The following is an 18,088-nucleotide window of genomic DNA, read 5'->3' on the forward strand; positions in this document are numbered from 1 at the left end:
TCTTATACACGGAAAAGTACGGTAATTGCTTTGATGTGACTCTGAGAGCTGTTTTGTGTAAGACCATAGGAGAATATAATACCTGATAGACTTGTCCTATGCATTCATGTTTGGAAATAAGTGTCAGTGAATGCAATAGAGGTTACTTCAAAGTTAGCATGCACAGGATTGAGCTCTAAGGATGTGAACTTGGAGCTGGGAAGCCTCTTGTGTGGTGTTGGGGAGACAGAATTTTGGACTTGGACCAGAGATATAAGTGTTCAAATCCCCACCCACTTACCCGCTTGGTGGTCTGGGGTAGTCGACAACTCTTGGCCTAACTGCTTGTAAAAGGAAAATGGAGAGGGAAATAGACTGCAGTATAATTAACTTTAGTCAATAAGTTTATGACCAGTTGTGGCCTGATATATGTCTAATGCAGGGGTCAGCAAACGTTTTCAGCAGGGGGCTGGACTATATTTTTGGGGGGAGGGGAATGAACGGCTGAGGCTAAGGAGAGATGGCGGCTCCGGAGAAGCGGCACCAGGTGTGTGTGACTGGACTTTGGCGCTGGGTAAGCCCTGAGCCGCCACCACCAACACAGGTGCCTTCTTGCAAAAAGGGAGGCAGACTCGCAAGTCCCCCAGAGACTCCTTTGACCATATCCACCCCTGACCTTTACACACTCAGAAAAAGGAAGAAAAAAACTAGGACTTCTTTAAAGCTGCTGCAACATGGGACTGCACGGCTCCTTCTGCAAAAAGTAGATGAGGGTGAGAGAGCGGCCAGGTGAAGCTTGAGGCACACATGGGAAGGTGCTTTTTAAAAAGCCCCAGTAGAGAGATCCCCACCCCCTCCTGCTTGCACACAAGTAGGAATGTGATTGGGGCTGCTCTGATAGGCAGCGCGAAGCCTCCCTTCCCAGCTGAGGGATCCCAACCTGAGAAGCCATACGCACATCTCCGCCTCCTGAGACGCCAACAGCTAGAGCGGCGGTGCCTGCGATGTTTCCTGCGACGGAAAGGGACTTGGGGTCTCTGGCGCCCACCTGCGCGCAGCCCCTCCCAGGAAAGGCCCTCCCCGCCCTGAGTAATTCCTGACTTCGAGTAATTCCTGACTCCTCAGCGAGGCTGCATACCACATAGAGCCGCCTGAGCCAAAACGATTGCACCCCCGCTGCTCACTCCTCTGTAGCACCTGGGCAATTGCCGGGCGCCAGATTTAGAACCCTGCTGGGCCTGATCCAGCCCGGGGACCATAGTTTGCCGACCCGATATAGTATATTAAGTAGTTCCAGAATTCAGTGAGAAAAAAATCACTATACAAGTGTACAGTGCGGAATGAGTGAAGCAGCATTTGAGAGATAGAAGCATCTTAATGTTTTTTCTGTCTTCATCATGAGTTCCAATGTGATGAGTGTTTTGGTTCACACTCCTTCCTTCCAGTGTTGGCAGCAGACCCTATTTGAAGTAATTTTGGATGCCTGGGGCTCTATTTCTTTTAAGGCAAAATGATTGCAAGGTAATTTACTGTATCTGCTAAACTTATATTTGAGTTCTGGGGAGAAATCCAGACTTTGATCACTTTCTGGACTGAAAATTCCAGTTACAGATAGGTAGCCGTGTTGGTCTGCCATAGTCAAAACAAAACAAATTCCTTCCAGTAGCACCTTAAAGACCAACTAAGTCAGTTCTTGGTATGAGCTTTCGTGTGCATGCACACGAAGAAGTGTGCATGCACACGAAAGCTCATACCAAGAACTGACTTAGTTGGTCTTTAAGGTGCTACTGGAAGGAATTTGTTTTGTTTGGACTGAAAATGTCCGTCTTATTAAATATACAAGACTGTATTTGCTCCATATATTAATTTTTGCAAGTGACTTTGCAAACATTAGATCTTCTTTAAGCTATGCTATTTCTATCCTTTATGAAAACCAACACTTCCCCCATCAATTTACTTGGGCCCCTTTTCACATTTCTCATTCCAAGCACTGACCTTAGAAAATTCCATGCTGAGGGTCAGTATCTTGTTTTACCATTGTCTTTATTTTAAAAAATGTGAAGGAATATCTCTGAGGAGGTTTTTGGGATCTGACTCTTACAGAACTGATTCTACAACCTTGATGTAATTCTTGCAAACTTGACACTAAAAATATCTGACTTGCTGAACACTGAATAGAAGAAAGCAGCTCAATAAGAAACTTAATGCTGATTTCTCCCTTCCCACCATTAGTCCTGTGGACACCTAAATCTATTTATACATCCAAATCATTTGTGAAATTTGGTGGAACCTTAGCACAGTTGCAGAAACTTGCAAATGCAAAGGACTAGCAACATATGTAAGCCAAGTTAAAATAAGTTTAGTAATGCCAGATGATAAAGCCACTGTCTTCATTCATCCGTTCATTCATTTCAAACATGGGGCTTAAAAACTGAATAGACCATGAGTATGGAGTTTCCTCCCCAGTTGATAACTGCCCTCCTCCAGGTGAGAAAAGAACATCTCCTTATGGATTGTCTTATGACAATCTCAGTGTATGATAGCCATGGTTTTAGGTTAGTGTGTGCTGAATTCCAGCCACATTGGTGCACAGCAAAACTGTCTGAAAGGGCAGGGTTTAATCCGTTTGACTTTTCATGTGTTTCTACAGGCATTGTCCTTGACCCAACTGTCTGCAAATCAGAGATGATTGCATGAGGAGACATTTACATACAAGGTGGACAAGAGCACAAGATAGAGCAATAAGCATTACATCCAACCTGGGAATTGTGGTTTGTTGCACTGAAACCACAGTTGAAAACCCCAGAACAACCCCTGGCTTTGCATAATGGTTTGTTTAGAAGGAAAGAAACCACGATCTTCATTTCAGATGTACTGTAATACTAAGTTAGGAATTGTGGTCTGTTAGGGGAGGAGCAAAGCAGGAGCCATCTTGGCACTAACTATGGTTTACAGTGACATGCAAACATAGTCACTGGTTCGCCAGAAGTGGATTAGTCATGCTGGCCACATGACCTGGAAGCTGTACATCAGCTTCCTCGGCCAGTAAAGCGAGCTGAGCACAATCCCAGAGTCGTCCACGACTGGACCTAATGGTCAGGGGTCCCTTTACCCTTTACCGTAAAAGGGCACTTTTGTGTATAACTCCTTCGCTTATAAAACATGAGATATATTCTGCAAATTAGATTACTCATGGTATTGGTTTTCATATGCAATTGTGCAAAAGCAGATGAGAGAAGATTGAAATTCCATCCATGCTGCAACATCTCAAAGCAGTTTTACTTGTAAGTTTTGTAAACTTGCAAAAGTATTGTGTTTTGCTTGGTCATAGCTTAATTATCAAAATATGAAAGGCTTGATTCTTTATCAGTTATAGTAGGCTTCCAGTAATTCATTGTAAAACACTGGGATTTGGCTGCTATAGGCAAATGCTGTATCATAAATTGATGTTATAAGACATCTACTGTAACAATTACGTTTGAAACCAAAATTATTCCAAGTACCACTGCTTAGCTAGTGAGTTTTAGTTTTTAAGCTATTCTGACGGCCTTTTTCTGTAATACAGCAGACCTTTAGTGAGCAAATTGGTCACCTAAAATATAGTTCCATATTACAATGGAGCTTAAAAATGGCTTTTTTGGAGCATACTTGATTGAGCAATAACACCAAGTTTCCATTTGCTGTCATTTCAAATAACCCGTGAGGGGCTCTTGATTGAGTTGGGAGAGGGTTGGGAGTCCCAGATATTAGAACCAATCAAAGAATCATAGTCAGAAGAGATATTGGAGATCATCTAGTCACCCAGCTGCTCAGCACAGAGCTGGAATCTTTTTATTGTTTGATTTATTTGAAGTATATATACACAGGTCTTCAGTCCAAAAAGAGCCTTAACAATGATCAATAAATAGACGTATGGTCTTGAGTGTATAATCTAGGCACAACACAAAGGGATTTACAGAGGTAGCAGGTACAGTGGTACCTTGGGTTACAGATGCTTCAGGTTACAGACGTTTCAGGTTACAGACTCCGCTAACCCAGAAATAGTACCTCGGGTTAAGAACTTTGCTTCAAGATGAGAACAGAAATCGTGCTCTGGGGGCGTGGCGGCAGCGGGAGGCCCCATTAGCTAAAGTGGTACCTCAGATTAAGAACAGTTTCAGGTTAAGAACAGACCTCCAGAACGAATCAAGTTCTTAACCCGAGGTACCACTGTATAAATCAGATTTAGACTCTAATTCTACTCTACTTTTGCTTCATAATTTAGAATGCTATAGTGCTAGACCACCCTTTCTAGGAACATTGTGGCAAAACTGAAACATTTTGTGATACCGGTTAGTGGTGCCAAACTGAGGGTCATTGAAAATCAAAAGGGATGCCCAAAGGCCCATTTCCTGCCTTTTCACCTGACAGGGACTCAAGGTGGCTTACAGAAAAAAATAGGAATAGCTATGACAGCCTTTTGGAACAAGAAAGTCTTCACCTGCTAGTGGAAGGACAACAAGAAGGGAGCCTATCAAACTTCTCTATGGAGGGAACTCCAAAGTCCAGGAGCAGCCACCGAGAAGGCCCTCTCCTGCATTCCTACCGAGTGTGCCTGTGAGAGTGGTGGGACTGAGAGAAGGGCCTCCCTGGAAGATCTCAGAGCCCAGGCAGGATCATATGAGGAAATAAGCTCTTTCAAATAGCCTGGGCCTACGCTGTATTCTTCTTTTTCTTTGGTGATCACTTGTAGCCGAGTAAGATTGTCTTCTATGAACACAGTCTTAACGGTGTGTCCGCAAGTGACTGTGGAGGCCAATTCTGGATCCACATGTCCTTCCACAGTGGGGACAGAGGTGCCTTCATCTCAGCTCCTTTCTTCCTTTTGTCCTGAATTTGTGCTTCTTCAAAGTCCATGATGCCTTTGGTAGAGGCTGTTCTCCAGTTGGAGCACTCACAGGCCAGTGTTTCCCACCCAATTATCTGTGCTTATACTTCAATTTTAAAGATTTATTTTTATTTAAAGACACTTGGGAGTGTCTTTAAACCTCTTTTGCTGTCCACCAGCATTTCACTTTCCATTCTTAAGTTCAGAACAGAATGCAGTTGTACCCAGGAGCTTCCTTCAGCCACTCAGAAGCTGCGCTTTGGTTTTCGAACGTTTTGGAAGTTGAACTGACTTCCGGAATGGATTCTGTTTGCCTTCCAAGGTATGACTGTAGTTGCTTTGGAAGGCGATAATCAGGCATCCGAACAACATGAGCAGTCCAACAAAGTTGATGTTGAAGAATCATTGCTTCAACACTGGTGTTCTTTGCTTTTTCCAGTACACTGACATTAGTTTGCCTGTCTTCCCAAGTGATATATAATTTTTTCCAGAGACCCCGTGGATGGAATTTTTTGAGGAGTTGGAGATGGCATTTATAAGTGGTCAGTGTCATAACCAGCACTTTAAATTGTTCCTGGAAGCAGACCAGTAGCCAGGGGAGCTGCTGTACTGAGTGACTGGGATGCTGCCTACAGCCAGCCCTGGCTAACAATCTGGCTGCAGTTTTTTGAGCCACTTGAAGTTTCTGAGCACTTTTCTAAGGCAGCCCCAGGTAGAGTGTGTTTCAGTAATTCTAACGGGATATAACTAAGGCATGTGTCACTGTGGCCAAACTGTTTCTATAGCAGTGTTTTTACATCACATTGTTAACCATTCACCCTGGTGCAGATCTTAGACCCTAGATTTATAGCTAGAAATGAGGACAGAATTGCGATTATATATGACTAAATTAATAACAAGCAGTACTTTTAGGGCTTGAGGTTGGAAAATTACATATAAATGTTGCAAAATACAGAACAACTTTGTGTATTTGGTCCCGTCAGACAATGGCTCACTTGCAATGGCAAGGATATAACCAACATGCTACCCTGCTGTCGAAAGAATTGCATTGGCTACCAGTTAGTTCAAGGTATTGGTTTTGGTGTATAAAGCCCTACACATCTTGGCACCAGATACCTGAAATGTTGTTTCATTCACCCCGAACATACTCAGTTGATCACTGCATTTTAAAATAAAGGCCTCTTGCAGGTGCCATCTTATAAGGAGGTCTGTTCTGCACAAGGTTAGAATCAGTCCATTAGTGTTGTGGCATCTACCCTTTGGGATTCCTTCGCCTTGAATATTAGTCATGTTCCATCTGTGTTGTCTTTTTAGTGCCTACTAAAGACCTTCCTCTTTCAACAAGCCTTTTAAGCTGTGATCTTTTCCCAGTCTGCATCTGTACTGAATTATTCTTAAGATTTTTTGTGTTTGTTTGTTTTTTATTGCTTACAGTGGTGCCCAGCAAGACAAATGCTTCGCAAGACGGAAAACTCGCTAGACGAAAGAGTTTTCCGTTTTGGAGGTGCTTCGCAAAACGAATTTCCTATGGGCTTGCTTTGCAAGTCGAAAATGTCTTGCGAGTTCCTGCGGGTTTTTCCCCCCTTTCCCCCCCTTTTTCTAAGCCGCTTATCCGCTAAACCGATAAGCCGCTAAAAGCCGCTAAACCGCTAATAGCGCTAATCCGCTAAGCCGTCAATGGGCTTGCTTTGCAAGACGAAAAGACCGCTAGACGAAGAGACTCGCAGAACGGATTCTTTTCATCTTGCGAGGCACCACTGTATAACAAAATCCTTTTGGAGGAATGGGAAATCCTTTTGGAGGAATGGGAAATAAATAATCTGTCACTCTCTCTCAGCCCAAACTAGAATGCTTATGAAAATAAAATGATAATGGAGAGAACCACAAGTTATTGACAGAGGAGCAAGATAAATATATTTGTGACAATGAACAGAATAAAAAAGTTTTGGCGATGATTGATCATATGTAATGAGATGGATTGGGATATAAATAAAAAACGGCTTCAGGATACACTATTTTGTCTAGTTAATGACATTTGCTGTGTATGATTATCTAGTATTGAAGAGGTCAGTGGTGATAAAACTTAACCAAATATCCATGGATATATTGCTACTCAATTGCATGAAAACCTTGTTTATTTCTGGGGGTTTTCTGTTTCCATTAAATAATGTTGAGGGTACTGAAAATCCAAAAAGCTGCTTTAGTTCTGATTTCTTTTTTATGTTTTACAAATTCCTTGGGATACAAGTTCCTGTGCCATATGACATAATGCTTTTAGAACTTTTTTGAAACCAAGAAGTTCTATAAGCAAAATGCCGTATGGCAACTCAGGTGGAGGGCAGCGATTGAGGAGATGGAGGAGACAACTCACTTTAAAAAACCCCCACTAGACTTCCTTAACTGTGAAGGACTATTTCTGTGATGCTTTGAATTCTGGATAATAAAACTTTCCTTTTGTTTGCTATCTTAAAAGATGACAATAGAAACCATCTTTCCCCCTCTATTTTCCCAGCTGGCAAAAACAAAGGCATCATTGGATTATCTTTAAACCACAGCAGTTTGCAGCTCTGTCTCTAACACTGGGTATATATTTAGTCATTATTTGAATGTAGTTTTACTTTTAAATTTCATAAATATACCACACAGTACAATTTTATTTGCTACCTCAGTTACTACTTAAAGTAGTAGTTGTGGTTTGATAAGAAAGTTTTGCTTACACTTCAGTTTTTAACAAAATGTCTGTGTTGGGTCCCCCCCCCTTATTATTATTATTTTGATATTTGATATATTTATGTGTAGTACATTAAAACTCCTCATCACCACCACCTCTGACTACTTGACATGCTTCCCAGTGTGCTTCAGATTATTATCCTGGGTCCAGAAAAGAGATTTTTTACTTGCACTGTGAAGCCAAAGTAAGAAAGAATTTCTGCATGATGCCTTGAATTTAGCATTTCCTGGAAAACGTATCGGGTAGAAATGGGAAGCTTCTAACATAGCCTTCCCAAACCTGATGCCCTCCAAGTGTGTTGGAATGCCATCCCTAATCATTGGATGTGTTGGCTAGGGTGGTGGGAGTTGGAATACAAAACACCAGGAGATGCCAGGCTTGGGAAGGCTGTTCTAAACCGTATCTAGTGATGCTTGGTGGGCTGAAAAGAAAATGCCAAAAGGGCAAGCAGCTCTAATCTTTCATTAGCTGAAGGAAAAGGGAAGTCCAAGTAACCCACTTCAGCTGCTGAGAAGAAAAGGAGTAGGAAATGCCCCCAGGGGAAACTGAAAGCCGCCGTTTTTTTGTTTGCAGATAACACTGATTTTGAAGTCTATAAGAATTCCACAAACATGGTGTAATAAAGGCAGAGTATAAACTTAAAAATATTCCAGTAATAAAGGGCTATGGGCTTACCCAATATTTGCACCGATCATCAGACGGCAAGGCTGGTACCCTGTCAGAATGGTGTAGAACAGGCTGATGTTGGAACAAAAACAGTCTGAGATTATACTGTGCTATCAAAAGGAGAAAAAAGGTTGGATAGATTTATTAATTAAATTAGGTTTTATCCTACTCTTCCACTGAAGGACCCGAAGGCAGCAACAAAAGAACAATAAAAGCAATACAAAATTTAAGAACAAACCAAAAATATTCACAACTATTATGTCAAAGTTGTTGGAAACAGTATATTCAGCCCTAAATACTGAATAAACTGGAATCTTTGTAGAACAGTTGTTTCAAAGACTTGGAATGTTAGGGTGAGCCCAGAATACCCCTTCTCTATTCAGGAGTGAAATAAATAAATTTCCTGGATGATACTGCCATGTAGGAAGAAGTCTATTTATAGAGTATTATTATTAACAACAGTAAGTAGTAATAAATAATAAAGAAAGTGCAGGGGAAATTAAATGTAATGCTTGCTTCATTTTTGTTGAGGCTAAAGCACTGTGTAAATGTGAAAGGTATGGGCAAGGACAATCCAGGGGAAAAACTTTGAGGAACTGGAAGGTTAGCTGAAAAGGGTTTAGAAAATCTACAGCTTTGGTAAAAACATGAATCAGGATTTGGATTAATGTTCACAAATTAATGTATGAAAGAGAAGTTTAATCTTACTAGAGTTTTAATGTTAAACAAGGGATATAAAAAGAAAGTCCTGAAATTGGGATATATTCCTGGATAGGTAACTTGATGTGATTTTGTAACTAAACATATCATAAATTCAAAACAGGCAGTAGAAGACACTGATACTCAGTTTTCTAACAAATTTAACTGGTATAAAAAGACAGTTTCATGTTTGTTGAAAACTGGAAAGCATCAGCACAGAATAGGAAACAAGATTATTGTTGCAGTGGTGAAGCTAACAGATTAGATAGAAAAATAAGAAGAAACACAAAAGCAGACAGATTTGTGTGAGCTTCGTGTATCAAAATAATTGAGTGCCATTTAATGATGGCCTTAAACATTTGTAATAACTTTTTATCATATCTATATGCAGTATATTAATTAGTGTACCACAAGTGTAGTATAGAACTGGTGACTGGCTTGATTTTTAGTTTTTGGGAATGTTGGAGTAACGAGCCAAGCTCTGTAAATATTAAATTTATCTATACTGGATTAATATTTGTATATTTACTGTTCCGTTTGTGAAACAGAGAACCAAGTTGTATGGTCAGTTTCAGTGGTAGTGAAATGAGATATGGTTTGCTTGAATTGGTGCTACTTGAACAAGAAGGCTGGTGTATTGGCGGGACTCTGATAGCTGTGTGAACACAAACGTGATTTTTTTCAACTACAGTCGTATCTTGGAAGTCAAACGGGATCCATTCCAGAAGTCCGTTCGACTTCCAAAATGTTCGAAAACCAAAGCATGGCTTCTGATTGGCTGCAGGAAGTTTCTGCAGCCAATTGGAAGCCCCATTGGACGTTCGGCTTCCAAAAATAGCAAACTGGAACAGTCACTTCCGGGTTAGCGACGTTTGGGAGCCAAAACGTTCAGGACCTAAGCTGTTTGACTTCCAAGGTACAACTGTACCTTTGAGAGCCAGTGTGGTGTAGCGGTTAAGAGTGGTAGTCTCGTAATCTGGGGAACCGGGTTGGCGTCTCCGCTCCTTCACCTGCAGCTGCTGGGTGACCTTGGGCCAGTCACACTTCTCTGAAGTCTCTCAGCCCCACTCACCTCACAGAGTGTTCATTGTGGGGGTGGAAGGGAAAGGAGAATGTGAGCCGCTTTGAGACTCCTTAAAGGGAGTGAAAGGCGGGATATCAAATCCAAACTACTACTCTTCTTACTCTTCTTCTTCTTCTTCTTCTTCTTCTTCTTCTGTACAACATAGAATGCCAGCATGAATAATGATAGATCTGGATGTAAATGTGTACAACAGATTTCTTCAAAGTGGAACTTTTCAGATGTTTTGAACTCCCAACTCCCCACCAGTCCCAGTTAGCATAGCTATTGGTCAGGGATGGTGGAGTTGTAATCCAGCTGTCTTTGGAGGACACCATGTAGGCAGAGGCTAGCTAACAGGGCTGATACCAAGGCCTGGGGTGAGAAAGAAAGTAGTTAGACTGATTTACAGACCAAGAGAGTGTCTGTTCTTAATACATTAGTTGCCAGTAGGGCATCTGGAAGGCACATGTGTGGCCTTCCCTAAATCCTGAAGGGTCAGCTCCCTGCCCCCCCTCCCAGCTGAAGAGAGGCTTGAAAGTAGTACAGCATTCAGTGTTAGCGCAGTGTGTGCATGGTGCCCACAATAGTAAACTGTGTTTTAACAGCCAGCTTGTTTTAGCTAGTGCCATAGCTGTCAACGTTTTCCTTTTTTTAAGGGAAATTCCCTTATTCTGAATAGGATTCCTCGCAAGAAAAGGGAAAAGTTAACAGCTATGGCTAGTGCTTGTGCCCATGCTTGATGAGACCATTGAAGAAGTCAGGCTGTCCGCTGCCATGTTTTAAGCCAGCTGGAAGTGCTTCCTAAGACCCATGCAGTAGTTTTTTGTAATAGCTAGCATCTTTCACAAACTGCTCTTGCACAATATAATCAGTGGCTGATTATCAAGACATTTTTCATGATGGAGAAAAGAAAACTGTTGGTGGTTTGAAGGAGATATGCATTTTAATGCATTTAAAATCCACTATGTCAGAGACCATAAGATTTAGTTGGGGAATCTCCTAGGCTATTTAACTGTATGTAGTAACAGCAACAACAACAACAACAACAACAATTTATTATTTCTACCCCGCCCATCTGGCTGGATTTCCTCAGCCACTCTGGTCTGCTTCCAACAGAATATTAAAATACAATAGTCTATTAAACATTAAAAGCTTCCCTAAACAGGGCTGGCTTCAGATGTCATCTAAAAGTCTGGTAGTTATTTTTCTCTTTGACATCTGGTGGGAGGGTGTTCCACAGGGCAGGTGCCACTACCGAGAAGGCCCTCTGCCTGGTTCCCTGTAACTTGGCTTCTCACAGTGAGGGAACCGCCAGAAGGCCCTCGGCACTGGACCTCAGTGTCTGGGCAGAACGATGGAGGTGGAGACGCTCCTTCAGGAATACTGGACCAAGGCCATTCAGGGCTTTAAAGGTCAGCACCAACACTTTGAATTGTGCTCGGAAACGTACTGGGAGCCAGTGTAGGTCTTTCAAGTCTGGTGTTATGTGGTCTCGGTGGCCGCTCCCAGTCACCAGTCTAGCTGCTGCTTTCTGGATTAGTTGTAGTTTCCGGATCACTTTCAAAGGTAGCCCCACATAGAGCGCATTGCAGTAGTCCAAGCGAGAGATAACTAGAGCATGCACCACTCTGGTGAGGCAGTCTGTGCCTCCATGGACAGCTGTGAGTCCAAAATGACTCCCAGGCTGCGCACCTGGTCCTTCAGGGCCACAGTTACCCCATTCAGGACCAGGGAGGTTTTTTTTACATTGTTTTTATTACATTTATATCCTGCCTTTCTTTCAAGGAGCCCAAAGCAGCATATGCTTCCTTCTCCCCATATTTACCCTCAGAGCAACCCTGTGATGTAGGTTAGGTTGAGAGGTATTGACTGGTCCAAGGTCTTCCAATTCACTTTATGGCTTAGTGAAGACTTGAACCTAAGTCTCCCCCATTCTAGTTTGACACACTAACATTACACCACACTGGCTGTTTTAGTGAGCTAGGACTGTGTGAATGCTCAGGCTCTTCACACATAGAAGGAAAGAGGGCCGGGCACCATTCATGTCATGTATTGGCACGTGGTTTGGCCAAGACAGGTATGGAATCCCGGAGTCCTGGTCTGCAGAGCAGGATCTTCTGACGGCTCCAGCTCAAGCCCTCAGTTCAGTGGCTGATGGGAGGGACTTTGATTGCGCTCTGACATGGTCTTTCACTTCTGAGGAAGACAAGGCATCCCTTAACAGTTGTTTGGCAGCTAAAGGGCAAACTTCTTACATGTTCTGCATGGCCCCAAAGTGTTTGAAGAGTCCTTCCTAGTGCTGCCAATAATTTTAAGAAGCTCCTTTCTCGCTCTTCTTACAGTATTGTGAAAAAAATTGGCCAAAAAATTAAAATGCATTCCGCAGAAGCAATAAGGTCACATGATAGCCAGTGTATTCTAAAGGGTCACGTATTGGAATAGATATATGCTGCATAGCTAGTGCCAACTGCATATATAGGTGGAGTTGTAAAAATCCAAAGTGACCAAGAGGGATGATGTGTGTGTCCAAACTGGTTTCTGGCTTGAGAAAAGAGGAAATACAGTGGCAGTAAAATACATAAAACATAAAACAGAACATAAACATAAAACATAGAACATAGAACATAGAACATAAAAATCAGTATATAATTTTTCTGTAAGTGTGTGACTTCTATATCTTGTGTATCAGCTATAAATTAATTGATGTTTCTTGAAAACAAAATGATGAAATATTTTTTCCACTTTATAGCTAGAAAGGCCTTCATGAGTGAAATTGCAGTACAGTTTCTAATGTTTTAGTTCACACAAATGGGGTGCTTGCAGATAAGAAGCAAAAATATTTGTTTGTTTTGTGAATTTATACCCCACCAGTATTGCTCCCAAAATCTCTCAGGATAACCTACAGAATATAGCATTCATATGAAGTTTGCAGTAGTAAAATACAATATATCTAGGTAAAACATATACCTTGTATACATGGTTGTAAAAGTCCCCGGCAGCAGCAATTTCCCACTGAAACCTTAATAAATTATTATTATTATTATTATTATTATTATTATTATTATTATTAATTTCTATACCACCCTAAGGTATCTTTGAGGTATATGTCTTAAAAAGAAGATATAACCTTCTTCTAAATGCTCATGGAAACTAGACTGACTTTGTAAAGACCAACAACAAACAGGCCTGATAAATCTTTCAAGGCAGGGACTTGTTGAATAAAGGTTCCACCCAGTGCTATTTTTATAGAAAAAGAGGTTCCAGAACTCCCCATGAACACCTCCCTTGTTCTCTTATAATGGCAATGGCGCCCACTTGAGAGGTGCTGGAACTGAGTTCTGATGAGTTCCAGCAGAAAAAAAAGGGCCCGGTTGACCTAACACAGAGCAATCTTGCTTAGAAAGCTCTTGATGAGGGAGCTTGTCGACTGCTACAAAGGATAGAACATTTGAGTGGTGTAACCAGGGCTTTTTTTCTGCTGGAACTCACCAGAACTCAGTTCTAGCACCTCTTAGGTGGGCGCCATTGCCATATCGATGGTAAATCTCCATATCCAGAAAGATAACCCAAAAGTAGTTCATGCATTTGATATGGAAGATTTGGGGGAGAAAGCTGTGTACTGCTGGTGTTGGAGGTCTAAGAAGTTTCCATTGTCCGGTGGGTCTCATACAAACCATAATGATGAAATGGGAGACAATGTGGGACCTCTGATCATCAAGAGAAAAGATGCATAAATGATGAATGATCTGGACACCGCACAAACAACCATATTGCAGTGTTTTCTGCTCACTTGTAATTGGTGTAAAAATGAGGTCTTAAGTCATTTCACTGAAGCTTTTTACATGTGGTATGCTGCAACTGATGTAATTCATGGTGTTTGCCTTGTTTAAACACTACAATGTATGTTAGGAATGAATACTTGTGACCTTGCTCTTTTTGTCTTGTAAAATGTACGTTCTCATTAAGTGTTTTTTTAAAAAAAGACCTTTAGAATGTTCAGCCGCCCAGAGTGGCTGGGGAAACCCAGCCAGATGGGTGGGGTATAAATGATAAATTATTATATTATTATTACAGTGGTACCTCGGGTTACATATGCTTCAGGTTACAGACTCCGCTAACCCAGAAATAGTACCTCGGGTTAAGAACTTTGCTTCAGGATGAGAACAGAAATCGTGCTCCGGGGGCGTGGCGGCAGTGGGAGGCCCCATTAGCTAAAGTGGTACCTCAGGTTAAGAACGGACCTCCGGAACGAATTAAGTTGTTAACCCGAGGTACCACTGTATTATACAACCCAGTGCCAAATCAATCCCACCACCTGTTTTTATGACAAAAGTCACTGTGCATGGGGCAACTAAGTGGAGGTTTATTAGTTTTTAGCTGGTCCATATTTAGCTGCTTCTGTTGAAAGCAAGAAGGAAGGAAGGCTCCTGGCTTAGGAAATGAACCTGTAGGAAGTAGGGCAGGGTGCTGGCTTAAAATAGTCTTGAAGACTGGCCTGTGTTTATGATGAACTGATCTATTTAGGTAAATCCTGGAGTCATTGTGGGGGTAGAGCTGTATGCTAATCTAAAGATATTAGCTAACAGACCAGTACAGTGAAGGCCTGGGTTTATCCCTGGCTTGCTTCCTGTTGAAGAGTTTCCAGTTCACCCAGGAGTGTTGGCTGCTGCCAGCTATGTTTTCTAGTTATCCAGCAAGGTCTCGAATAATAATGACATTAGGTATTGATTAAGCAGCTGAAGCAAAAGGATTAGCCTATGTTAAGGCGGCGGCGGCAGCAGCAGCAGCAGCATTAGTTTATAATGCATTCCCTTTCTGCAGGGCCAGACTGATGGCCCAGTGTTGAAGACTGTGCAGGCAAAGATGGTTGCAGGGGTACCAAAGGGGAGGGGTGTGCACTGCTTGCTTGCACTGCAGTGGAGGCCTCTGGCAGGCAAGCCAAAGCTTGGTGGGATAGCAAGATAAAAAGCACAAGTGGGAGGGAATTTAATGTGGGCAGAAGATCGCAAAGGATGTGGCAGAAGTTGAGGGGAGGAAAGATAAAACACTTCTCTGCTGTTCTTAAATTCTTTAACAAGTGGTGGGCGGGAGCGTTCCTTGTGCCATCTAGATTGCTCTTCTGTTTTCCAGTCACTGAAGGGTAGTAATTCCCTGACGTGTCTAGTAACTTTTTCGTCTCCTACTAGAATGCTAGACTAGAGGTTGCTGTACTCCTCATGGTTCCAGTGGTGAATGTTAGTTATCTTAAATGCTGTCTCGCTTGTTCATTTACCCAGACCTGAGTCTTTTAACTTAGGCCCTGTTTTTCCTTTTATATATTCAAGGTCTTTCTGGAGAGCAAACATCAAATGTACAGTGAAGATCCCTACAATCAGGGGTTCTGCCTCACCCCTTTTCTTTGTCCCAATTACAAATAATTGGTTGTTCAAATATTCACTTAGTCATTATTTCTCATACGTTGTATGCTAGTTCCTTTGGGCAGAGAGCGCAAGCATTCCTTTGGGCAGAGACTGAGTATACCTTGCAACTTCAATGACCTTGGAGTGAGCAGGATGTCACATCTTGTTGTTTGCATCCATCTTTCTTGAGAGACAATGGAAGAGTGCGCCTTCAGGGGTAAAGTCAAACCATTGGAAAGTTACAGCACCTGCTGTGGCTGTAGAGATTGATAAGGAAGAAACATGTTTTCTTGTAGGTGGAGCAGATGAAGGCATCCAGTTTTGCTGCTACAGTTGCACCGTGGCTTTTATTCTCTGTATGGAGTGCTGGCAACAGCTAGGATATTGGTCTTCGTCAGGCTGATGGTGCAGCCTGAGCAAAATGGTTGATGAGTCTATGTAGAGCTTCCTTGGATCTTGTCAGGACTGTGTCATCTGCAAGCAACGTATCTTGAATAAGCACCCGCTACACTTTTGTTTTGGCATGGAGACATGCCAGGGTGAACCAACCCCCGTTGCTCCTTGAATGCTCCTTAGTACACACCGCCTTCAGTCAAGCTGAAGCCATAGGAGAACAACAGAGAGAAGAATATGCCAAAGAGAGATTGAATCATAGAATCATAGAATTGAGTCCCGTTTCACACCACACTTCATAGGGAAGGCATCCGAGGATGAGCTACCATACTGGGCATGTAGAAGAACAACATAAGCTCTCTGCAAGATTGGGCCAAGGGTCCAGCATCCTGCTTGCAAGCAATACCAACCAGATGTTTGTACAAAGGCAACAGCCCCCTTTATTCTGTTCCCAGCTCCCATGTGGAGCTTGTGTAAGCGCATCCTGCCCTGTTCTACCCTACCCCATTCCACTCCGTCCTCATTCTGCCCCCGTTCTTTCCTCTTCTGGGTCCAAAAGAACCACACATTGGCAATCGTGTCAAATATTGGCCTTGTTTGCACATAACACTAAACCCAAATTGTGGCTTTGTGTGAATGAGCAAGTGTGCTGGAACACAGTGAGAAAATTGTGGCAGTATCATTCCTCTCTTCTCTGCTGCTGTCCTGCTAGGAGTAGGTCAGTAATGGTTTGGCTTAGCATTGTGTCTGAATCTGGGTTTGTGGTTTGACTTGGTTCCTATTAACATGGCACCAGCAGGAGCAGGATACGAGTGAAGCAGCCAATATTTTCTCAGTGTTCACCTGCATGCGTATTCAAAATATGTAATACCAAAAGAATACAAGTAGATACTTAAATTATATTACTAGATTTGAAAGGATCTCAAGGAATACCTTGCTTTCAGTGCCAAGAAAATGTGGACAGCTAATTTGAAAACTTCTGAGGTTTTTACAAGCAAGCAGATTTGTCCAGTCTTGCTATTTCACACACTGGCAGCCTCTGTACAAGAGGAAGGGAAATTGGGATGTCTGCCTTGGATATGCTGCATATTCAGAAATGGTTAGTGGAAGCACTCTATGCCACTTGTTCTTCGCAACTCTTCCTTCAAGTCTTGTTGACTGGTCCCTGCCTCCTTGTCTCAGATTTGGCACTGATCTCCGAAGTGCATGCTGTTGACTATTGCTTTGTTTAGGTTTTTTGTACAGAATGGGTCAGTGTATGTCTTCAAGCTGGCTTGGCTTTTATGGCAAGTACATTATGTGCAAAATCATCTTCACTTAAAATACCTTCTTTAAAAAGTGCTCTCTATTTTCCACATCCCCGTCCCTTTCCAACTCAGCTGCTGTGTGAGCCAGAACTGCATTTTTTAGCAGGTGGGGAAACTCATTTAAGGCAACAAAATGTCCCCACTGTTGTTTTAATACATGTCACATATATATTCACACACACAATCTATTATTGGACTAGCAGTCACCTTGCTAACCCTATGATAACAGGTGGTGAGTTTCTCTGCCTGCTGACATCCAGGAATCCCCCACTCCTATCCTTTGGCTAGCTCCCTTTTATAAATTAGGTGCAGCTGTTTGCTGTAAGCATTGGGCACTATACCTCTCCACCTCTTCCTGCACGTGTGCACACACAAACACACGCACGCACCAAGACCAAGGTTAGAAAAGTTAGCTGGGGCAAACATCCAATCTGATCATACTGATGAAAGGAAGATGACGGATCTGACACTGATACTGGTTGGCAGACTGTTGAGTGATTGTTTTAGCGTGAGCAGTATATTTTTAACTGCGAAAAGGTCTTGGCACCTGTGCAGTCTCAAAGATCATTTAAAAGCTACACATCAGGTTTTCCTTGGCTGTTTCTTCAGGGTATGTGGCAGTTTGAGATCACAGTCAAGGCTTTCTGATAACATATTCAGCACGGGCGGAATCTTACCATTTACTAAGAAAGCTTTGTCCAAAAGGTTAGAATGGTATTCTTTAAGCTACTTAGAGTATTAAAAAATATGAGACAAAATAAAGAATAGCACAGTGCAATCTTAGACCCTTTGTGAAAATCAGACAAAAGAAATACAAAAATCTTCTGTATTGATTAATGAAATTTATATTTTGTGTTTTCTTCTAAGGAGCTTAATTTTGTATACACGGTTCTGGTCCAAGGTCACCCAGTGAGTTTCATAGCTGAATGGGGATTTTAACCTAGACCTCTTCAGTCTTCTCATACTCTAAGCACACCAGCACAC

The 18,088-nt window shown here is 42.1% G+C and overlaps 2 protein-coding genes across 5 annotated transcripts in view; both read left to right on the forward strand.

Moving 5' to 3' along the window:
* Positions 1-18,088, forward strand: part of PPP3CC (protein phosphatase 3 catalytic subunit gamma) — a 69,667-nt gene that overhangs the window by 2,329 nt on the left and 49,250 nt on the right. The gene's annotated exons all lie outside the window — the stretch shown is intronic.
* Positions 13,501-13,937, forward strand: LOC309331479 (CDGSH iron-sulfur domain-containing protein 1-like). The gene has a single exon (XM_081843689.1). It carries the CDS (start codon positions 13,542-13,544, stop codon positions 13,737-13,739), a length of 198 nt encoding a protein of 65 aa, XP_081699815.1. The 5' UTR covers positions 13,501-13,541; the 3' UTR covers positions 13,740-13,937.

Source organism: Podarcis erhardii (genome assembly GCF_964252035.2).
Source record: "Podarcis erhardii genome assembly, chromosome: 16".
NCBI classification, from domain to species: Eukaryota; Metazoa; Chordata; class Lepidosauria; order Squamata; family Lacertidae; genus Podarcis; species Podarcis erhardii.